The sequence below is a fragment of the Tripterygium wilfordii genome, chromosome 8 (assembly GCF_013401445.1).
Source record: "Tripterygium wilfordii isolate XIE 37 chromosome 8, ASM1340144v1, whole genome shotgun sequence".
Lineage (NCBI taxonomy): Eukaryota > Viridiplantae > Streptophyta > Magnoliopsida > Celastrales > Celastraceae > Tripterygium > Tripterygium wilfordii.
In genome coordinates, this window is record NC_052239.1 from 4,886,663 (window position 1) to 4,912,656 (window position 25,994).

Below are 25,994 nucleotides of genomic sequence, written 5' to 3' on the forward strand. Positions count from 1 at the left end.
TTATTGTAGGAAGAGTTGGATCGGAGATGGAGAAACCATTGATTCGAGTTAAAAAATGCATTAGATGACCACTCCAGCACTCACGGGCACTCCAACGGAAGCAAATATGCATTTAGATGGTAGAAGGATGATTCTTGACCGCTCCAGCGGTGGGAAACTGCACAATTTCACTAGAACACTGATTTTTGGCAACTCCAACGCTCCAACGAGACTCGACGGGAAAAACTATAGTTTTTCTACCTCTTTTAGATTTTCTAATTTCCAAACCCTATTATATAAAGGGGGCCACGAAAATTAAGAGGACACACTCTTTTTTTAGGTTTTTGGACAGCAAACCTCATTCTCTCTAAGCTTTTGCAAGAATTCAATGATTTGACACTACAAGAAAATTGACTTACTATACCCGTGCTTTTTCATAAGCGCAGCTATAAATAAATTGTACTTGCGGTTTTACAAACCGTAGGTATTGGTGTTACTTATACCTGTGGTTTTTGCCATCCGCAGGTGTGATGTTCTCTATAGCTATGGTTTTTAAAAACCGCGAGTAAAAAAGTGCGTTTTAACAATGTCGTTTTGCCCAGTATATACAACCTTATGTCTTTTCTTCCTCCCTCATCCCTGTTATGTGCAACGCAAAAAAAAATCATTCACCCCTCTCGTTTCAGACCTAGCCAGAGCTCCACTTTCCAGATCTCACAACCCTTTTAAGGTATACAAACTCCAAATCCCATCCTCGGTATACGCACTTGATTCTCTTGCATCTAACTTTATAGCGTTTGCGTTTCCTTTGATTTGGTAATTTTGACGTTTTCGTCTTTTGATTTTAAGATTTGGACCTCGATGTGGTCTAAATTGTGTTTTACCTTGCCTTCCCAGACATGCTCGAAAGCACTGTAGCCGGCTTTGACGACGATGTAGATGAAATTGCAAATCGGAGAATGCATTTGAGTCGGAGAAGAGCCTGAGATCATTTAGCCCAACTGGTTTGGTTCAAAAGTCACTTGACTTCAACCATTGATGATTTCAAGTTCTTCTCATCAACAAAACCAAATATTGAATCCCTAATCATCCATATAATTTCATTTGCTTGGATAACGAATAATCGTAAAACACGTACGGGCTCTAGGTTTTGGTAAGTTATTGTTCTCAACCTAGATGTTAATTATGAGTTCTTAACTATGATTACATCCGCCACTTCTTAGCTTGTTAGTTGTTTATGAGTCTCTTTTTATTTCAGTACGTCCGATAAACGTTGGATTCATATTTTTTTTGGGCATTATTATGTTGTGTAAATGCTAGATTTACTTGTTTTCCCTTTGACGGTGATGGTGTGTCTCTTTGTGCAGTTGTGCTATGGTGTTGTGAAATTATGGAGTTCAATTTTCAATATAATTTTCACCGAAGATATATCTTGCTTTCTTGTTTTTGATGCCATTCAAGGCCTCTTGGCAGTAGGGACTCTGTGAGTTGTTGGCACTTTTGTTAACAATGGTCAATGAAAGAATACTGTGGATTTTTTTTGTAAAAGAACGAAATTTTTGCTTCTCAGTTTTGAATTAATTCAATGCAGGGATGGCAGGGTTTGGGTCATGTAATTGATAAGTTTGGTGATTGAATGTATGGAAATGAATCTTGTGAAATGGTTCAATTGTTTAAAATGAAGTGAGAAGACCTAGTGTACCTCAAGAACAAATGTAAAGAATCTCATTTGTTCTTTACTTAATGCTTCATTAGTTGATTTTACTTAATGATTTTGTTTCAATATTTCTTGTTTAAGTTAACTTTGTTTAATAGGGACTTGGAAGCAGAAGCTCAAGAAAAAGCTCTGTCATTAGTTTGGGTAGTCCCTGTGAGTTTTTCATAGTCTTCATCTTCTTTAATTCAAATGATTTGTTCTTGATATGGTACCCCATACCAAGCACTAAGCAGACTTTTGTAGGTCTCTCTATATTTAATTTAGCTTTATACAGTTGTGTTACATTGGGGTGATTATCCTCATTCTGTGTTTCCTGATGGAAAGGATGTATGTTTCTTTGGCTCTAAATCTTGTTTACATCTTAATTGTCTCTCAAGTTTATAACGCATTGGGGAATGTTCTATGCCATGGCAGCAAAAGAGTCACAAAGCAATGGCACAAGAGTTTCCCGAGTGAGCATAACTCATGATATGAAATGCAGGATCTTCGGTGATAACTTTCAGTTACTCATACCCCATTCCCATGGCACAATACTTTAGAATTAGGAATGCTTGAGCTATTATTTCTTGTATTGTAGATTTTGTTAAGTGTATAAGTTCTCCCGATTTTTTCATTTCTTGTCGGATTGTTTAATTTCAATATAAGAGAGTTGAATATGCTATTCGTTGTTATGAACAATGTATTGGTGTAATGTTTAATTTCAATATATTTTGTTTGGCTTTGAATAATTTTTTATCTTCTTTACATCTAAAAAAATTAAAATTTGATATAAAAAAATATTTATATATATAAAAATAAATTCAATATTTTATGGTTTAGGGTAAGCTTTTACCCGCGGTCAAAAATACTAAAAACCGCAGGTAAAGGCATTACAACAACTGTGGTCAAATTATCTTTACCCGCGATCAGGAAACCGCAGCTAAAGGTCCTGTGACGTTCGCTTAGTCCGCGGTTTTGCAACCACGGGTCAAACTTATAGTTGTGGTTTATTGTACTTATACCTACGATTTTAACCGTGGGTATAAGTACATTTTGTTGTAGTATGAGGCTTCCTACTCAACAACAATTCCATCAAATCAAATCAAGAGGATTTTCTTCGACTCTCTTCCATGTTTTCTCTTTTTAGATTTGTTTTTGCTTCTTGGATGATGGGTTGTAACTAAATCTCTTTGCTAGGGTTTGATGTAGTCTAATATGAATATTGCAAGTATTTCAATTAAATGAATGCTTAATTTTGGTTCAATGATTCTTGTCTTTAATTGTCATGCTTATAGTCTATTGTTTATTTGATTGCTTGATCACCAATTGAATGCTCAATTAGGCTCATCTAGCTAGGATTAAAGAACGAACCGAATTCACGTGTCTTAATTGGTTGTTATAGTTCTTTGGATCGTAATAAGTTATTAGTCTTGGGTTAACAATTGCGAACCGAATAGGATTAATCCATTGTTGATAATATTTATTGGCACCATGAACGAACAAACCAACGTATTTAAGAAAGGATCAACCCTTGAATTGGAACCATATTTGTGTGTTAATGACTTGAATGCTTGTGATAGGATTATTAGGTGAAATCATTACCCTAATGTTTTTCTCTTATTGGATACAAAATCTAAATTTTATTTCTTGCTTTCTTATTTTATTTACATCAATCATTCTTCATTTTTCCACAAATCTCAATCATTCATCAAGTTAGGTACATTGATTAGATTAATTAATCTCTGTGAGATTGACCTTGTGCTTGCATACACCTATTAGTAGACTCTTGTGCACTTACGAGAATTATTAGATCAACATACACACTCTGAAACTAACAAAACCTATAAATTTTTGGTTGGTTTTGCTCTTCAATCTCCCGAACCTTGCGCTTCCTGTAACGTGTTGAAGGTAAGCACAATAAAGCACCATTAACACCATCCCAAAAATCATTGATACAAATGGATCAAAACTCAGTGGCAAATTTATGAAATCACGCCAGCTTGTTATTTCTAAATAAAACATGGTAGTATACTGGATAATTGACACATGGCAAATCTAGTAATGCAAGTGATTCAATGCTCCTAGCGTGTAGTAGTCCAATGACACAATTGTAAAACATTGATTTTGGAAACTGCACAACATTCAAACCGGTGTGAAACAATGTCAGCTTAGCCACAAATAAGGTATTTTGGTAAAATATGAGCACAAACACTCTGGACCTATCAAAAAGGAAGATTGAAGTACAATATGGAAAAGGGAAAGTACAGTGTAAGCTTAGGCCCAAACAAGGTGTTTTGGCCAAAATAGGTCCACATATACTATGGACCCATCAAAATGAAGGCTGAAATGTAATATGGACATGGGAAAGTATAATGCAATGTTCAAGCAAAACAATATGATTTAAACAACAGACAATTGGTATTAAGAGCACTTTGGACAACTTAATTGTAAAAAGGTCATGGGTCTTTTTAAAATTGTAAAAATGTGCAATTTAAGGATAATTTGGTCATCTGACTTAAAATATTTTTTGGTTTATACCTACAATACCCTTCTTCTTCTTCTCCTCCTCCTCCCTCCAACTATCCAACTTCAGTGTGTTCCCTCTTTCTCTCCTTCTTCTCTACTAAAAGCTATCTCCTTCTTTCTCTCCTCCTCCTCCTCCTCCTCCTTCTTCTTGTTCTCGATCTAAATTGTTCTTCGTTGCCTTCTTCCCCGTTTTTGCCTGAGCTTCTTCTCTCTTCATTGCGTTCTTCTTCGTTGCAAGATCTGGACTGCATCGAGTTGCTTTTGTCTCCGTTTTTGACAGATCTGGACTATGCTTTGTTGCTCAATCTGGGCTGTGCTTCGTTCTCTCTTCTCTCCTTCCTTGCTCTATCTGGTTTGTACATTCGTTCTGGAAAAACATTTACAGTTGCAGAAATGTATCACTATAGTATCACCAAAGAAAAATGTCATATCTGCACTAAAATTCACCAGCAAGCAAGCCAAAAATCCCTCAACCACTTACGTTCCCACAAATTGATTGTTGATATCAATTTAATGAAATACACATTTAGTATCACTATAGTATCAATCATTTGCTGCAATTACAAAAGTTTCACTATAGTATCAGTTTACCAAAATTTCAAAAAAAAAAATAGTTTCTGCACCAAAAACAATATTATTCAAACCAAAATTCAAAAATATTGAAGGAAAATATATGAAAATTAACCACGTGAAAGCCTCAAATGCACAAAAGTATCAGTATTGTATCAAAAGCCCTAACAGATTCCAACTAACCCTAACTAGCAAATGTACCAGAAATTAACCAAAACTTTCAAAAATCAAGACATCTAAACATGATTTGAAAACGAACAAAGGTTTTTGGTGCACAAATTTCAGAAAATATCACCAAAGTATCCATTAATCGAAAAAAGCTTTGGGTATGTGATATGCTAACCATTTTCCAAAAAATCAGTATAGTATCACTCGAGATTGAGAAAGAAGCGTCATTATGGATGTGAAATCTTTGAAAATGAAGGTTTTAAGGTCCGAAAATAGGTAGTTTTTTACAGTTCGTGGAGAGAGAAAATCATGGAGAGAGAAAATCCTGGTGTGAGGAGGTAGGTTTTGTGGGAGAGAAAATGAAATATGAGGTTATTTTGGTAAAAGCAGGTCCCCATTGGACTTTTTTAAAAGGATATTTTAGTGGTTGCATCTTTTTACAAATAAGTACAATCTATTGTACCGGCCCACAGTTTTCCCTTTAAACAACTATATGGTCATTTACAACATGACTTTAAACAATGTAAGCCCCAAAAAAAGGCCAAAACACACAATGGGAAACAACACACCATTCAATCCAGTGTGAAATAATGTAAGCTTTAGCCACAAACAAGGCATTTGGCCAAAAAATGGCCATCAAACACTCTGGAACCATCAAAATGAAGATTGAAGTGCAATATGGACAGGGTAAAGTACAATGCAATGTTTAAGTAGAACTATATTCCAAAAAGCGCCAAAATACAATATGGGAAACAACATTACCCATAAAATAGTGTGGGAACAATGTAAACTGAACCATTTAGTTTAAAAATAAGTTAGTCGCCAAAAATTCTGTACATTGAATATTCCAACCAAGATGCCATATGAATCCATCCAAATTAGCTGTGAAACGCAATAAGGTCAGGAGATAAAACAATGCAATGGATGACAAAAAGAAGATGTTTTCGATAGTTTAATGGTGTTTCACACAGAGTGTGAAACAATGTAAGAGAGACAATAGGCCAAAATACAAAATACACTGATAAAGATTTTTTGGTCGGCTTGATGGTGAGGAAACAACGTCATGGTGCTTCAAAAGTACAATCCTCGTTGCTTTGAATCGGAAAAACATGACAGAACGAGCTTCTGAGGTTGTAAACCGATTTGGAGAGAATGGGTGATGGATTTCCCGTGTTTCATTGTATAAAGCATGGAATTCTGAAAGTTTTTAAATGCTCCGAAAAATTGAATTTCAAATTTCGAACTCGAAATTCAATTTTGCCATGTGGATAGGCTGACTAGGCATGCCACATAAGTTTGGAAAGTTTTGGGATCATTTTAGTTGGGATATTTAGCAGCACCGCTTTATATATGGATACAAAGAGGAGAGAGAGAGGGTTTACAGTTGTCACATGGTGATGGTGTAGAAAATAACTTGGCAAAGGTCTCGGTTTCTACGCTTTTGTTTTTTTGGTCCCATCGAAGGGTTCAAGGGACTGAAATGACGGAAATACCCTCTCAATTTTGTGATTTCCGTGAGTATTTGTATTGAACATAAAATTTTAATCTAACATCACTAAAAGATGAATAAATCTCTATTGGGACTGGTACATAGTAGAAATGCTTATTAAATTCGGATAAATATGGTAGCCAATGGTATTCTACTACTTTTCTCTGAAAAATTCACTACAAACAAGAGTTCGATTGGAAAATGTGAGTAAACGGGTTTATTCCAATGAAAGGTGAAACCAAAAGCTAAAGATCCCAACAAAAGGATACAAACTAATGTTTGCTTTGCTGTTACCAGCAAGTTATTAGCTTGCCTAAGACTTTTATATATATTTTTTAATTACTACCTATTTTTCATGTGTATTTAGGTAAAATCTTACGAACCCACACAATGATCACCAAATCATGCTGGTTAGACAAGCAAATGAGAATTCCATGATAAAAATACCCTTATTATTTTTGGACTAATGTTTTTGACATCTTATATGGTTTAATCATATATTGTCATTAGTTGAATGATAACAATGTAGAATTCACCATTTCATCCAATCATAAAATCTTAATTGGAATATCAGGAGTATATGAGAATCAAGCCCTAAAAAAGCAATTATACATCCTCAACATGCACAACAATATTAATTTAAGTGATTTTTTTGTGAATTATTGTGCGAGCCTATAAATTTATTTAGTGTACACTCGAAAGGTGGTGGCTTAGTAATTTTTTTTCTAGGTTATTTCACGAACTTATAGGTTTATTCAGTATACACTCAAAAAGCTAGTGGGGATTAGTGTTCATGTTAAAAAAAGAGTGAATTTTTGTACATAGCCCGTGAAAATCACAGTGTATATCATATAAACAATATCTTCAGCAGTAAAAACGTTTTAGTCATTTTATATCATGGCTACTCCAAAAAAAATATATAAACATTATTTTTAATAAGGGGACGGTTAAATACACCGTTACTTTTGTTAAATACTACACCATGTGTTAAATACACCACAACATAAATTTAAAATATATGTGCTTTTATAAATACACCACCCTAAATTTATTATTATACCCTTAATCATTTTTAATTAAGGCACATCCACACTATTTTTGTTAAATACAACACTTTGACTAAAATAATCTATTGGTTCTAAACATTGTACTGTCAAGAAAAAGGTTTGGGAAGGAGAAGGAACTTGTTAGACAAAAAAAAAAAAAAAAAATCTAAACTAAAAACGCATTATTCCTTCAAGTGGCCTGTAGTGACATTAAGTAGTAACAAGTGGGCTTGAAAATCACAAACTAAAGCTATAAACAGTGCCTTGTTGTTCTAAAAATTCTACAATATTAAATATTATTTTCATATTAAATTTTGAGTATGTACTTTTTAGTCATTTTATAAAGTGACATTATTGTCCAAAAAATTCTAAAAATTTGTTGTGTTGTATTTAACAAAAACAACGGTGTATTTAACCTTCCCCTTTTAATAAACACTATAAATTATCTTAATACACAAGAAAACCAGTCACCATCAAGTATTCAAATTATTATCGTCATGAAAGGGATAAATACAAAAGACACCTTACAAAATTAATGACTCATAATTGATATAGCATGTTAAAAGAATTAATATATTAATAGCAAAGAATCTCTAAAACAACAAAAAGCCAAATACTATTTTCTTAATTCTAAATCATTTTAAATTTCATCGAACGAAATATAATATTTTTTTTTATAAGGAATAAACAAAACATGCATAAATTTGCAGTAATCTTTTTTTTCTTCATAAATCACCACGACCTATATATATGCCCTAGGCACCTTATAAATAGAACACAAAAATCGAGGCACTTACATTTGTCATATAGACAAATAACAATGGCTACAATATTATTTTTTAGCATTGTTATTTCAGTTTTTCTTTTTGATGTTTTCTTAATTTCATCGTCGGCAAATGCAAGATATACTAACAACCGCTTACATTCATCAAGAACTGCCATTTCACCAAAAGAACGAGCAACAAGACGACTTGTAAGATCACTAGACTTATCTCCCCAAGAAGATATCAACTCTTCGGAAATCGATGCTCCAAGACTTAATGAGAAAAAATTCAAGTTTCCTTTTCTTCCCACTTCTGATCCTTCTGTGGAAGATCTTGGATCTTATGCTGGTTACTATCAACTTCCAAATCCAGTAGGTGCAAGGTAATTAATTAAACTTGGTATTGATATTTCACAAATATATGTCAATCGTTCTTTAATTACTTATTACTCTTTTGCAGAATGTTTTACTTCTTCTTTGAATCACGAAATAGAAATGATGAAGATCCAGTTGTAATATGGTTGAGTGGAGGACCTGGAATCAGTTGTAGCATTGATTTGTTTTATGCAAATGGCCCTTTTCATATTACAGAAGATTCTTCTCTTACATGGAATGATCATGGCTGGGACAAGGTATCATATCTTGATACATTCTCTTTATTTTGTAGACTTGAGCATAATTAGAAAAAAAATTATGTTCAACTAAAACTAATATACATGTTCGACTTTAAAATGATTAGACAAGTAATTTTTAACAAAACAATTGGAATGCCTACGTAGTTTCAAGAATTCAATTTTATATATTGCCAAGCTTTATTGCTAGAAATTTGCCCCTGTGAGTACTTTGACACGAATTTGAAATTTGGATACTCAATTTGAAACGTTTGAAAAATGAGTTCCCAAGTTGAATTATGTCAGATTATTCAATACCCAAAAGTGCTATTACCCCAATTGCCGAATACAAATTGAAAATTTTCAAAATCCGTGTGCCTTGACAATTAATTCGTTGGAATGTATCACTTGTTTTAATCCCTTCAATGTTTAATTCCCCATAAAGTATGTCGTAATTTTTTTCTTCTATTACAGACATCAAATATTATATACGTTGACCAACCTATCGGAACAGGTCTTAGTTATATAAATGACGATAGTGACATAAGGCACGATCTAACTAGTGTCATCGATGATTTGTATAATTTCTTGAAGGTACTTTTCTTTCCTCGTTCTTTCTATTCTTAATAATGTAATTAAATTTAGTATTTGATTAGATGTCTAACATTTTCATGAATTTAGGAATTTTTTATAAAGCATCCTCAGTTTACTCATAAGAATTTCTTCATAACTGGACGAGCTTATGCTGGCCATTATGCTCCTGCTCTAGCTTCTCGAATTCTAGAGGAAAATGAGAAAGCCAATGCAATTCCCATAAAACTCAAGGCATGTATATCTTTGTCTCCAAACAAAACTCATGATATATTTCTTCATAGAATTTTATTAACGCTACTTTTTATAGGGATTCGCTATTGGTAATGGACATATAAATCCTCACATCCAATACCCAACCATACCAGAGTTTGCTCTGAAGCATAATGTGATTACGGAATTGAATTACTCAAATATAGAAGATTCAATGAGAAGATGTCGTGCATATACAAGAAATTGTGGTGCATATAACTTTTGACTTCAATTACTTCCCCTTTCATAATTTTCTTGATCTTTTTTTTTTTTTTATATTGTATGTGTGAGGATATTTGTTCAATGTTAGTACAACGTCACTCTCAAATGTGGTTGATTTTTTTTTTTTTTTTTTTTGCGTTCTTGCTAGTCAAGGGTATTAAAGAGGCTTGTTCTGTTGCATTTGATTATTGTTTCGAGATGATTAAAAGGACCCGAGAATATGCTGGAGATACAAATGTAAGAAAATCATATCAATCTTTATATATCATGTATTCATGAGTAAAACAAATTATTAAATTTAACTTCAACATATTTGTTATATGTAGTTTTTTGATATTAGGAAGCAACGTGTGAATGGCGTTAATTATGACTACTCAAAGATGGAAAGATTTTTTGATATTCCATCAGTAAAGATTGCTCTGAATGTACCTCAAGACAAAACATTTGTTCCAGCAAGTAAAACGGTATTTGATGCCTATTCGAAGAAGGACTACATGAGGAAATTTGATGTTGAAATTTCTGCTTTACTGGAGAAAGGAATCAAGGTCCTTATCTATGCAGGAGATCAGGATCTCCTTTACAACTGGGATGGTAAATCTCATGGTTCAATATACAAAACCTAATTAGGATTTATTTTATACTCACGTAAACTTAGGCCCTATTTGGTATTAATACTGTTTTTAGTTTTTTGTTTTGGTTTTCAAAAAATAGAAAACAAAAAAAAAATGTTTGTTTGTATTTTTTGTTTTCTTTTTTATCAAAATCTACAACATGTTTTCAAAATTTTTAAAATAAAAAAAATGTTTTCAAAAAGTTTTTGAAACACCACATACATGACGACTCCCTTTCTCTTTTCCACGACATATGTGTCGACCCTTCTCTCATTTTCGGGTTGGGTCCGACCCGGGTCAGTTCCAGGATGGTCTTTGATGCTGAATCGATCCCTGGTAGGGCTTCAGGCCCAGGTCTGTCCTAGGCAGAGCTACGGGCCCGGGTCAATCTTGGGCTGGCATTTGGGCTAGGGTCAGGGCTCGGGTTGGAGTTGGTCCAGGCAGGGCTATGGGGCCGGGCAGGGCTATGGGCTCGGGTTGATCCTAGGCTGGGCTTCGGGCCCGAGTCGGTCAGGATATCATTTACAAATGGGATGGTAAATCTCATGGTTCAATATACAAAACCTAATTATGATTTATTTTATACTCACGTAAACTTAATTTGTGGCATTGTCGATCGGTAAATCGGTTGCGTAGGAGTTATGAAGTCGTTGTTGGAAATGGAATGGAATGGCAAGACAGAGTTTAAAGAAACCTCGATGGTTCCATTTAAGGTTGATGGTGCAGAAGTAGGATCTATAATAACACGTCATCCTCTCACTTTTATCAAGGTTGGACAATATCTTTGCGCATATATACGACATGTACATGTGTGAATATTCAATTAAATGATTTGATCTGACTTTCTCTATACATTAGGTCTCTAATGCTGGTTGCATGGTTCCAATGGATCAACCAAAGGTTTCTCTTCAGATGATAAAAAGCTGGATGGAAAGGGAACTCTAGTGAGAATTGAGAAATTTGTTTTCTTTTCATCGGTCGCAATCTTCTTTTACGTCTCTGTATTTTCAATATGGAGTCTTGTGTTGGGTTACTACTGCTTTTAGTCCAAGTAGGAAGAGATCAATGTACATAATATGACATGTACGTTATGCACGCGTACTCTTGTAAGCCAAGAATAATGTGACAAAAATGCTAAGAATCCGTTTGGTTTGGTTTGTTTTCTATTTTCTTGTTTTCTATTCTATTTCTATTTCTATTTTCTAAAGACTGAAATCCTTTCACCGGATCGATGCTCCATTCCAATATATTTTGCAAACATGTTAATTATAATATTTTGCAAGTCTGAAACGATGTAAAATTAATGAACTATTATTGGGACCAATTATGTCACGCCCTGACCCGCAGAGCGTGAAGAAAATGACAAATACATAAAAACCATATACCAAACACAACCACGTGTATCTCACGTGTTACGTCCCAATCCAATATAAACTTTACCAAAAATTTCAGCAGCATCTCCCCATAAATTGAGGAAACCCACCTGTAATCAAGACACAACAAATACACTTCTATTATATCCAAATCCACTGACCCTCAAGGTCCACCATTAAATACAAATTCCATCATTCAGCATCAACCATCCAATCATCATAGAATACCACTCTCAATCATCCCTATACCATCCATATCCAACCATACACATAATTCTTCATACTACAACTAGCACACACAAACTTGACAATGCAAAACAACACTTCATGCATATATAACCATATCCATGCATATTTACCACTAAAACATAACCAAACATGTATATATAAAACACACACAAGTACTACGTAGATACACAAAACAACTAATGTCCAGGCCACCTCCGTAACGCGTCCTCTTGCTGATCCGCAGCCTGTGCACTAGATCCTGTCTCACCTGTGGGGAGGGAAAGTAGATAGGGTGAGCAAAAAGCTCAGTAGGGATAAATAATAGAACACAGGAACAATAGTATGGCTGGAAATTTATAACGAATTCATCAATGCAGCAATATGCAGTGCAAAGCTAATGCACCCGATCAACCTAACCGAACCTCCATATCCTCCACCAATGACACCCAAGCTGGCGAATCAGATTCCCGCCATGCGGCGATAAGTCGACGAGAATCCACCGCACTACCTCTCTCTCTAGCATCCAATCAATACCACAACCACATATCCATCAATCTCAAACCGCTAGAGAGGAGGTTGGCACACGTGTGGTCGCAACCACTAACTGTTGGCCCCATAGTGATATCTCAACCTGCCACGCCTGGCCTAGCATCACATACTAGCCAGCATGCAGTGACAAATTCCGCTACAGGAATCCTCTGGCCTAGGACCATCACAAGGCTCCCAACCATCATCCACGCACGTGCCCAAATCATCCAACACCTAACGTGAACCCCGAGTCCATCCTCGGAACACACAATGCATCTAATGTAATCCTACAATTCATGTCATTCATGCAACAAATATAAATACAACATCCATTCATCATGATGCATGAAGATTACATAATGCTCTAGTTATGACCAAGCATTTCAAGGTTATATAATCACCAAAATAAATCACATATAATATGTCATTGACAAGTAGGTAAAGAAACAATGGTAAGCCCTCAAGGCTTGTTTCCTCTAGGAGAAAATTGAGACAGAAACCAAAACTTACCATTTAAGCAATTCAGTGGCTTGGAAGTATTTCGAAATAAAAGGGTGAGAAATCCCTACAATTTTTATTCTTTTTATAACTAAAGCCAATTTATTCATTTTATTTTTATTATTCTACATTTTATTTATTTTTATTTTGAGACGGGGTATTACAAATTAAACGCCGTGTTGGACATGGATGAATTGAAATGCCCAGATTATGAGCCTGCAATAACTGCATTATGGGTAGGGGAGGTAAGAAATGCGTCTGGATCGGATAATATCACGTATTTATGGAATATTTACATGTTCGAACTCGAACTCTAACTCGAATTAGATTTCAGACATACTTAATTAACCAATCCCGAATGGATTTAAATCTGGACATGTAAACCAAACAATAATCTAATCTGTGTTAGGGTCCAGACAAGTAAAGCGTACAAGATTTCTATGTTTGGACTCAGACCAAGTTTTAAACTAGACAAAAATTTTGTGTTTAAACTTAGATTTCGGACATATCACTTATGTCCAAACTTGTTTTAATCTAGATCAAACAAATTTGATCATCCGTACAGGACAAAGTTTTGTAACCCCCAACAAAGCAAAATTCTGTCCAAAACATTTAACAACTCTTGACCGTTGGATATAACCCAAGCATTTCATACATTTCTCATAAATATTTTTTACATCTTTTTATTTAATCCTACTCTAAGGTGTAGGTGGTGGTCCACTTTTTTCAAAAGTCAAAAGACAACCTATTAAACTATTTAGAAATTATTTAATAAAAAACAATAAAAAGAAGGGTTTTTCTAAAAACAACCACCCTATTTACTATATAAATCCACCCTAGGTATAGGCTACATGACACATGCACTTTTACAATTATTGATGCAGCTTTGAGACTGTGGTTTGTCTCCCAACTGGGCCAATTCCCAAGGCAGGTTTCGGTGTGAGGCCTTTGGGCTGCATCTCTTGGACATAACATGGCAGTTTTGTTATTTTGGAGAAACTCAGGGCTATATCTCGATGGCAAAAAGAAGACTGAAAAAGCTATTTCGATCAAGTGTGGGATGGCAAGTCTAGCCATCTCTCTCTCCCATGTTCCTTGTCTTGGATTTTTCGCTTCTTATAATCCCTTTTTGCGGACATCAACAATTTGTTGAATCCGATTGAATTTTCAATTTTTTCCTTTTTGTACGAGGTAAAATCAAATAACACAAAAGTCTTGGATATTTAAAACAAATTTATTAAAACATATTAACACACGTTACATTTTTAATCTTCCAACACAATGGTTTCAGAAGGAAACCTAGGACGCATATACTACATGTACGCATGAATTCGCTCCGCATACGGGGTAGTCCATGCAATTGCGCAATCATGCCTGAAATGAACCCATGGAGGCATAATGGGAGGCATCAGGTAACCCTCTGTCAATGCAACCTGGACGTAGTGATTATTATTTACGTACCCAATAGCGATAGCAACATGTTGATACGACGGTGGTGGAGTAGATCGTAGTGAAAAATACGTGAAGCTCTGTGCAGCACTTAAATCATGTAATATCACAATTTCCATAAGGTTTTATGTCTTGTACATGCATAATGTAAGGATGTAGTTTAGGTGGAAACTGACAAACATAGGCATGTACAGAGTAGTTGTAAGTAGAGGAGCAACTATGTCTCGTTGGTTCTTGAAATTGGAAAATATATGGCTCAACAAACTCAAATGTAGTCGTATTAGCACGAGTGGATATGTCTTCCCTGATCTTCGAGTCGAGGCCTACAAATGAATAAATGTGTCTACTTGGTTCTCTAGAATGAGGGGAATCAGACTCAACGAACACTAATGCAAACGGATTAGCATGAGTATTTGATGCAAATTTTTTCTTCGAGGAGGGGCGTCTTAACAACATGTTCACGAATTAAAGTTGTTGATGGTGTGATTATCTCCCTCAACTTCCTTAAAAGACTGGATTTACCATGCCTTGTTTGCTGCTTAAACTGTTCTGTGAACACTTGCAGATCGACTTCACAATCAATGTCATCGTCTTGAAGAGACACACACAGTGATAAGTCAAGTTTTCTCCAAAAATTATCTATGGAATCAATTGGTATGGGACGACCATCGTTCAAATATACTACTTGCTCGTGCGCACATGGCAGTCCATAGCTCGTACGATGTTGACATCCGCATTTGTAGGAAACTTCTCCGGCATTCTTAGATCGCTCAAATTCCTTCAAAATCAGATGCAATGCGTGGATTGAAACGAAACCACATAATTCCTGGAAGTGTGGTATATTGAATTGATGTTGGACGATAGTTTTGCTGTACTCAATACTCGCTTTGATAGCTATGTCCTGTGATTGGATGACATGATGAATAAACGACAATGATGTCACCAAATCTGACTGTGATGACTCCAAGTATCGTTTCAACTTGGCATGCTGGCTCTCGACTCTATTAGTTGTTTGGTTTCCAAAATGTAGATATTTGCTAGTCCATGCAGATACAAACATCTCCTTATACGGTGTCAACCATACATCCTTAAGATAATTAATAATACTTGGAAAGTGATGGATCGTACTTAACACAAGAGGGGGGGGGGTGAATTGTGTCCCCAAATTCCGATAGGAATCTCTTTTTATAATTTAAAAGGAAATCAATGTCAATTAACAATTAGCACACAAATTTGAACTCTAATGATTATCTTAATCAATATTCATTTCAATGCAAGATGTGATACAATATGGTGAATGATCAATTATCAAATAATCAAGGAATTGCAAAAACAGATTTTTTCAAACAACACACTGTGCACAGATTTTACAACTCAAATTTCACCTAGCAAATCAAGTCAGAATTCAATGAAATTTGGTATGCAGTATCACAACACCCTAATGAATACTATATCAAAAATTCAGATTAAAATTCAAAGTTTAGCTATGTGAACAGTGCACAGACAGACTAGTGGTTCAGAAAATTCTACAATCAAGACACTTAATCAATCAACAAGCAAGCAATGCAATCAAGAAAGTCCACACAACAATTTATAGTAGTTCGGAGACTCTTCTCCTACATCTACTACCTAGGTTCACCAACCTAGGATTTTTCAACCTCCACTAAGGATGTGGTTTTCTCAAGAGCTCCACAAAACTCACAAGGGTTTTTAGGTCACCCTTAAAACTGAAGATTTCAAGACAATCTTCAAACTTTACAACCAAGGGTTTCAAGCACTCCCTTAAACTCAATCTCAACAAGGTTTTTGCCCAATGAAGGGACTTTTACAAGTGTTCGGTATAAATGGTTCACTCAAGGTTTGCACTAAGCAAATGGGGTTAAGGAACACTCAAGAATCACAATATCACCTCACGGGTTGGATAGAAAATGAAGAATAATGAGGATTTTCGAATCTGAAAATAAGAAGCCAAATGAGAAGCACTCCCTCTTTGCAAAAGCAAAATAGTGAGGAAGCCTTTAGAGTGGCTTGGGTAGAAGCTTGGATTCAATGGCACAAACTAGCTTGAAAGCTTTGAGAGCAAGAATTTCTTCAATGTAATTTTGGCTTCTCCAAGTTGGAATGAGGAAGAACCCCTCTTTATAATTTACCAAGCTCTTGTGATTTCCACCATTGGATCTTTTTCCATCTTCAAATCTCGACCTTCAATTACATGTGCAAATCTTGGCCATTGAATGAATAGATCATTAAATCTTAACCTTGCAATATGTAGCCGTTGCACTTGCATTATTTTCCAAGTCTAGCTTTGCAAGATTTGAGTTGTCATGTGCACTTGCAGCCATCTTTGACCATTTGATTAAACTTGCACCAAATCTTGACCTTGGTATCTCCAACAATTTTGTCATCTTTCACCATTTGATCAAACTTGCACCAAATCTTGACATTGGTATCTCCAACAATTTCCTTTTAAATGTGTAGCAACTTGCAGCCATCTTTGACTCCAAAAATCAAGTAAGATCTTCTTTTAAGTCAAAAATTGCAAGCAAGAATGTTGTCTTATGCACAACCATTGGATTCACCTTTAAATGATCATCTTAACCCTTCAAGTCTTGTTGTAATCTAATCCATTCATAATTCAAAACAATTCAATCTCGGCCATAGATTAGTGTACCGTTGGAGCTTGTAGTCTTCAAGAATATCTTCATAATCTAAGTCTTGTCTAGTTGCAAAATATACTTTCTCATCTCTTACAAATTTCAACCATTGCATTTGTCCTTTAGCTTCATCAATTTTCTTCTCACAAAAATCTGATCATTGACCTCAATAAAGGAAGCATGTGCAAGATCTTGTTTGATGAAGATAAGAGATCCTTCACGTGACCAAACATGTCCCTCCAATCTTGACTTCAAACTCTGAATTTGGCAGCACCAATATATCCATATTATACAGCCCTAAGGCTAATTCCAATCATCAATCAAAATGCCTTAGTGGAAAGTTGATGAACATAGGTTTTTCTTGGTTTTCTAGAGATCCAAGCTCATACTTGAAAACCGGACTTCAATTCACTTGAGCAAACTGAATTCTGAGTGATATAACATCCTCATGATGATTAACCTATAAAGAAATAGGAGGTAGAACTCCCCAATTGCATGTAAGCTCAAAGAGCTTCATATAGAGCGCATAGGTTAATTACATTAGAAAAATAACCCAGAAAATTCATATTACTGCATGATAAATCATTTTATATGTATTAGAATGTCCATGTAAAATTTCATAACAATCGGAAATCGTTTGGTCACTCAACCAAGCAATTAGATCACTAATAGTGAAACCGATAAATTCTAAGTGTAAATTCAATGTCATTTTACAAACTCAGTGTAAATGACCTTTTCTCTTGAACTTTACTGACTCAAATATGTTCATAGTGATGAAACTAAGATGCACACGAAATTTCATTTAAATCGGAGTTCATTTGGTTCACCACGTTCACAAAGAACACATATGCACAAAATTAGGTAAAACCTAGTTTTGGCGGAATTTAAGCATATGACCAAATATATATGTGATGCACTTAATTTCTCATGATTATAGTCGTAGAACATATATTAAACCTTCATGTGCATGTGGTTCAAGTTTCAAGTAATTTGGACCTAAGTTGGTTAAGATAAGTTATGATCATTAGAAGATTAATGCCCTAACTTAGTCCATGTATGTTTGTTTTCAAAACTTAATTTCCAACACTATCTCAAAAATATATAGATATCAAATTCATATAGAGATATGCATAAGCCTTCATTTAAGTTTATATGCACAATTAAGATATTAAACAATTAACCAAATAACCATTTAAGCATGTTTTCTAGCATTTTAGGATATGTTCAAGTCAAGCATGCTCACACACATTTTAGTATACAATCATACACAATCATCAAAAACACAATGTTGACCTAGACAGTAAGTCTTGGTCCAACACTTCCTTCATATTCCATTCGTATAAATATTCAAAAGTACGAATCAGCAGAAACCAATATCTTCCTCAAGAAATCTTCAAGGATGGATACTACTAACTCTCCACCTGCAAAAAGGTCTAGAACTGATGAAGGTTCTACTTCTAAAAAAGATGAAGGTGGAAATGATCCCAGATTCAACATCTCCCCTATAAGGGAAGACGTATACGAGGACGATCCCCAGAAAACCATCGAATCTCTACAAGAAGCTTTGAGGGAAACCAAAAGGAGACTTAAAAAAACAACCGACAAAGTTCAAGACTACAAAAGGCAACTTATGGTTTCAAAGTATGCCATACAAGGTGTTTGATATATGTCATGGGGCAGACAAGCAAGTACTCATGACCCAGATAAATTGCACGAAGCAATCACTGAGATCACAGTACAACTTGGATCTGTTGCAGATGGAATAGACAGTGTTCTTTATACCTTAGAATAAAATTCCTGTCCAACAGAAAGTTTTGTAACACTACCTCAAGGTCTGCCAAATTGCATACATACGCATTCCAGCAACGTAGTCCACATTTTGTAGAATGCATTCCAAGTTTTGTTGTCTGTTAGTGATGGCCTGCACTTGCTCAAAATACTCCTATAGATGTGCCATCTACAAAGTAATTTCTTAGCATCGGGAAATACCTGGACAGATGCATTCATCAAGGCCAACTCTCTGTCGGTGACAATAACTCATGGACCATTGCATCCATCCATTGTTGACTGTAGACATGTACACCTTAAAGCCCAAGTATAATTGAACACTTTTCTGAGTGCAAGAACACAAATGCTATGTAAAATGTCATATTAGTTGCAGTCATGCCGACAATCTCTAGAAGAAGCATCCTGTACCTATTTGTTTTATGTGTTGCGTCCATCAATAACACGTGCGGGAATGCACGCCATCGCTCTAATGATCCTGGATGTGCGAAAAATAAATCTTCAAGCTCATTGGTTATAACATTTGTTCGACTCTCGAAAATGTATCCTTCACGTTGTAGGAATGACATGACAACTTACATCTGGGTTTTATCGGCTTTCTCTGCAGTTTGAAATTTCTGGTGTGCATTATATACGGTCTTAATGGTAGACACGTTGTCCGGATTCTGCTTTTTCAACGATGTCAAGATATCTCGTGGCTCCACATTTTTTGTAGACAAATGTACCATCAACTGGATTTCGAATTCAGAGAGTTGACCGGGGTATGGATGTCCCTCCATATATGTTGCAGAGGCTTGATTATGTGTTCCACATACCACCCTTACCATCCAATCATCACCTATTCGCATTTTCACCCCTTTCAATCTGAAAGGACAATCAATTTTTTTTGTGCCTGTAACCTTTGTGGAGGTTTCTTGCTTTTGTACGTGCCACCGCGATCACATTGGAACAACAGTCTAGGACTCTTCCCGATTAGACTAGTCTCTGACCTTTTAATAACAATGATATATCCTAAATTGCGTCCAATATTTTGAATCCAATCAATAAGAGATTGACGCGAATTGAATACCTAAAAATGTATTAATTTTGTTAGAAATTAACAATTTTTTATTACAAATTGACATAATAAAACATATATTAATTGAGTTAAATATCATACCATGTAGGTGGAAAATTCCTCCACATTTTCGTCAACATTTTCGTCCACATTTTCATCAACATTTTCGTCCAAATTTTCGTCCTTTTGTTTTATTTCGTGTCCGAGAATATCATCCTAAGAACAATAGACATTCACTTGAGCATCTGCAATTAATGAAAAAAAATTCCTAAAACAATTAAAAAGTTGTATATTTACCTGATCACTTGAACCACTTGACAATCGCAGATCATTGGCCCAAATCCTCAATTGATCTAAATTCATATCTTCTGCTGGTATGTATATTGCCAAGAACAACCATATGTATATGCATATATAGATTAATGGCGTTAACATTGAAGTTGTTCATGGAACTAAAGAGTTACACCCTTTTACAGAGAATATATTCTCTCCAACTAAAGAGTTACACCCTTTTACAGAGAATATATTCTTTGCAACTAAATAGTTACACACTTTAACAAAGAATACATTCTCTTCAGACAGATAACATAGGACAAGACAAGACATGAGCATGCTTATCACTGGGCTAGATAAAAACCCAAGATTTTTATAAAATTCAATAATAAATTCGAAACAAGGCCCAAAGGATTAAATATATTTTGGAAACCCTAATCCAACTAAATTAAAACAGAAATAAAATAAAACATGTGAAAAAGTAAACTCCGAGTTTTGACTGCAAATATGACGCCCTAAACGAACTCGGATGGTCAAAATCCGTCGAACGTCTACGCCAAAAGGCATAGTGAATGATTTCTGCCATCGTTCCACTTCTGACAAGGTATGGTTCGCCCGAAACGGAGCTCGTCAACAATTACTAAAATACCGGCTACGTCCTTTTTTAATGACGACTGTGTCCTTTTTGTGTCATTGAATCAACACTTTTGTGTTCCAAAATTAATTATCATACCCTTTTAGTAAATCACATAATTTTCACATAAGTATGTTTTAATGTTAACTTTGTGTTGTTTAGTATAAAAAACACAAAAATAAAATAATATATAGAGACATGGAAGATGATAGTATAATGATAATATTGATGATTTTCATGCACAGAAAGAGAGAAAGGAGAGGAGTCTTTCTTGACTTTTTTTAACTTTTCTAAATAGGTATAGGTATAGGGTGGGTATAAATAGCAACACCCTAACAAGAATGGGAGGAATCCGTATTGACACATTCTACATTTTTTATGGAATAATGCGGAATGACGGAGAACTCCGTCTTTTATGCTGTGTTTTCTGAAAAATAGAAAACGACCTTTTCATTTTTTTGTTCTCTAGAAAATGAAAACAGAAAACAATTAGAAAACAATTAAACCAAACACACTCTAAAGGGTGCAGATTTAGTCTTTGTACGGGCTCAAACAATCCCTTAGAGCATGGTTTGAACGCTTTGGGAAGACGGTAAGAAGTCATGATTACTGTCAAACTCAAGTAGAATAAAGAATAGACTTGTTGATGATTTTAAGATCAAGGATTTGGGTGCGTTGAAATATTTTCTTAGGATGGAGTTTGCCAGGTGATGCAGCACGGCCTCACACGCTCAAGGGGGCTTTCTTGGGCCTGGGCCCCAGCCAAACGTCATAAGTTTGGGCCTAATTCATAACTGAAAACCATGGTTGACAAAGAGAGGATTGCCCGCCCTAATAATCTGGACTTGAGATTCCAGTTTTAACGATGTGGGATAGTCCTACATCATTCCCTCCCCCTTAGAACATGCACGACCTTGTGCATACAACCCATCACTCCGCAGGGACGGTGCATACAACGGCCCCACGACCGTACCCCCGCCCAGTACTACGCCCCTCAAGGCCTGGCATGTGGCACGCATTCGTGGGCGCATGCCAACACGGAGTCGAAACCTGCAACTGATGCAGCGCGGCCTCACACGCCCAAGAGGACTTTCTTGGGCCTGTGCCCAAGCCCAATGTCATAAGTTTGGGCCTAACTCATAACTGAAAACCATGACTGACAGAGAGAGAATTGTCCGCCCTTATAAGTTGGACTTGAGACTCTAGTTTTAACAATGTGGGATAGTCCTACATCACCAGGTCTAAGAAAGGTATATTTATTAATCAATATAAATATGTTCTTGATTTATTTATAGTGTGTTTGGATTGAGGGGTTTGGGGGAAGGGAAGAGAAGGGAAAGCTAGAGAGTTTCCTTTCAATTCCCTTGTTTGGATAGTTTATAAAAATTAAGGGGAGTGATTTAAGGGGATTTGGAAGATAGATTTCATTAAAATTTTATCAAAATTCATTTCTCCCAAAATGGAGTCATTTGGAGGGAATGGGTGACTAATTAAGTTATTTATGAGTTAAAAATCTATTTTACTCTTGTACATAATCCTTAAACATTGAAAGTAAGGATAAATTAGTAAATTAAACCAATTTTCTTTCGTTCATTTTCTTTTTGTCTATCCAAACATGAGAGAGTGAAATGTATTCTCCCTTCCATTATCTCCCTTCCTTTTCCCTTCTCTTCACTTCCCTTTCCCCAAATCCCTCAATCCAAACACACTCTTAATGAAACATTTTTACTTGGATGAAAAGCAGCTGAAACACCTATTGAACCCAACTTAAAGCTACAACCTGCCAAAACCGAAGAAGTGGTGAACAGGAGCAGTACCAAAGACTTGTTGGAAAACTTATTTATTTGGCCCATACACGTTCAAATATAGCCTTTTTAGTAAGCATGGTCAGTCAATTCATGTATTCACCAGGTCTGGAACACTTTGACATTACGTACAGAATCTGTAGATACGTGTAAGGGATCCTGGAAAAGGTATGTTGTCTAAAAACTATGGATATCTACAGATTGAAGTCTACAATAATAGTGTAGATTCGGCGGGGAGTATAACAGATTGAAGATTGACTTCTAGTTACAGTGTTTTTGTTGGAGTAAATCTTGCTACTTGGCCGAGCGAAAAACAAAGTGTGGTGGCTAGGGGTAGTGTAGGAGCCGAATTTAGATCAGTTGCTCATGGGATTTGTGAAGTAGTGTGGATTAAAAGGATTTTAGAAGATTTGAAGATTTCTTACTCTTCACCCACGAAGGTATACTGCGATAATAAGGCAGCAATCTCAATTGCTCATAATTCGGTTCTTTATGACAGAACAAAGCATGTAGAAGTGGATAAGCACTTTGTTAAAGAAAATCTCGATAATGGAATAGTTTGCACGCCATATGTTCCAACTGCCGAACATATTGCTAATATACTTATAAAGGGACTACATAAGAAACAATTTGACAGTTTGATTGGCAAACTGGCAATGGAAGATATCCGGAGTGTTGGAATACAAAAGATTTGGTTGTGATAGTTTTGAGTCCTTAGAGATTAGCTAGGTTGTTTTATTGTTGCAAATATAGAATTAATCAACTCCTGTAAATTAGGAGAATTTGTTAATTAGATTAGCTTGTTAAGTTAATTAGTTCCTATCTATATGCTTTGTATTTCCTATAAAAAGGAAACATGTAAAGCATTTGTTTTAATAAAGTCAATATACAGAATTCATTCTTCAAATACTCTCTGTTTATATATAGATCTAACTCTTCAATCCCGAAAAGTGATAAATTTAAATAGAGGCTGTTTCGAAAATATTTTCAATTTTAATTATAACTCTTTGCATAAATTAAATTTACCATATTAAATAAGTTATTTTTAATTTATTTGGATACTGTTGGTTATCTTATTCTCTAAACAGGATATCTCACAATTTCAGTTGTTGGGAGTAGGAGTTTTGTGGATGTGGATGATGAATTTGTAGGTGTGTCATGGCTTGCTATCAACCCAAAGGATTTGATAAGATTTTTATAGAATTCTGCACCGAATCTAACCTTTGCACCAAACTGACTGTGCGCAGTTAGAGTACGCAAGACTGTTGGGTCTAGGTTTGTCTTTCGGAAAAGGGACTTAAAATGCCTGGAGTGTCAATCTTAAAAAAAAAGGAAACAGAAGACTATCAACAGAATGAAGACATAGCTTGTTAGGCGTGCTTAACCAGTTAAACAAAAGACATAGCCGCAGGAGCTTTTGAAAGGAAAAGACAAATCTAAGAACTAGTTAAAACGGAGCCATGCTAAATAAAAAGATAAGTGGCCGGAGCCATGCCTACTAAATCAAATAAGGATTGAAGACGCTCGGTCCGTCTTTAACGCGAGGTGTTTTTTTGTTTTTCTTCTTCTTCTTCTTTTATACTGCCAATTTATACTGCCAAGTGAAGGACACTTCTTCTGTAAAACCCCGTATTTTCACCAGGGGTATAATTGAACTTAATTAAAAACCTATAATGGTAAATAGACAAATTAAAAGAAATGGGGTATGTCGCAACCGGGGTCACGACGCGGACCGACGTTGGAGGATGAAAAATGTTTAGAGTCGCCACCAATTGATTTAAGGTGCAATTGGACACCGTAAAGACCTGCGAACCAGAGAAAAGGGTACGGGGATCGATTGAGTGTGGGGAAGGTGTTAGGCACCCCACAACTCCCGTTTGAAAACGGTTACCCTAATTAATTTCATGGCTATCTTATGGATACTTGCTCTTTGCAAGATATAATTGTTAAAGTTTGAATTATTACTTTCAACACACTTATCAACTTATGATAGTGTTTGAAAAAAAAGCTTGGAATATCACTATCAATTTATGATGGTTTTTATTTGGAAATAGGTTTGAAATAACACTATTAACTTATGATAGTTTTGGGAAAAGATTTGTAAGAATACTATCAACTTATGACGGCATTAAAAAAAAGAATTGTAATATTACTAAAACTTATGATAGTTTTTATTTGGAGCCATACTACCAACTTTTGGTAGATTTAATTTTAAACACCAACTTATGGTGTTAATGATAAAATGTCCTACCAACTTTTGGTATGTTTAATTTTAAACACCAACTTATGGTGTAAATGATAAAATGTCCTACCAACTTTTGGTAGGTTTAATTTTAAACACCAACTTATGGTGTTAATGATAAAATGTCCTACCAACTTTTGGTAGGTTTAATTTTAAACACCAACTTATGGTGTTAATGATAAAATGTCCTACCAACTTTTGGTAGGTTTAATTTTAGATACCAACTTATGGTTTATTTAATAAAATGTCCTACCAACTTTTGGTAGGTTTAATTTTAAACACCAACTTATGGCATAAATGATAAAATGACCTACCAACTTTTGGTAGGTTTAATTTTAAATACCAACTTATGGCATAAATGATAAAATGACCTACCGGTATAAATGATTAAATGACCTACCAACTTTTGGTAGGTTTAATTTTAAATACCAACTTATGATATAAATGATTAAATGACCTACCAACTTTTGGTAGGTTTAATTTTAAATACCAACTTATGGTATAAATGATTATTTGGAAAAGTGTCATCTATCAATTTAACCTATTATTGCCAACTTATGGCAAATTCATAAATGAAATCAAATAAGGTCCATAATTCAAATAAAGGAAATCAACTTATGATTTCTTCAATTGAAATGACCTATATTCAATTTTAAGCCTATATATTCATAATCCACACTTGTACAAATAATAAATGTCGAAATTATACAAGTCGACATGAATAAGATAAATTACACAATATGGGGGGCCAAATATACACAAATTGCAATAAACCAAACAAAATCTTGAAATTGCTCAAGCCTCCATCAACTCGTCCAAATAATATCCAACCCCGAGCCTCGTCCAACAAAACAAACATAAAGAGAGGGAAAAATAGAATACTCAAATGTAAATCAAGATTTAAATCGAGTCAAGACCACATTATGAGATTCACACGTATCCAA

The 25,994-nt window shown here is 35.1% G+C and overlaps 1 protein-coding gene and 1 long non-coding RNA gene across 2 annotated transcripts; both read left to right on the forward strand.

Moving 5' to 3' along the window:
• Positions 1–461: 461 nt before the first annotated feature.
• Positions 462–2,424, forward strand: LOC120003380. The gene is made up of 2 exons (XR_005469336.1): positions 462–709; positions 877–2,424. It is a non-coding gene; the product is annotated as an uncharacterized LOC120003380 (long non-coding RNA).
• A 5,870-nt stretch (positions 2,425–8,294) lies between these two features.
• Positions 8,295–10,536, forward strand: LOC120003574 (serine carboxypeptidase-like 48). The gene is made up of 7 exons (XM_038852593.1): positions 8,295–8,620; positions 8,698–8,869; positions 9,323–9,442; positions 9,530–9,673; positions 9,750–9,900; positions 10,062–10,150; positions 10,240–10,536. The coding sequence occupies exons 1-7, from the start codon at positions 8,295–8,297 to the stop codon at positions 10,534–10,536; spliced, it is 1,299 nt and encodes a 432-aa protein (XP_038708521.1).
• Positions 10,537–25,994: the final 15,458 nt, after the last annotated feature.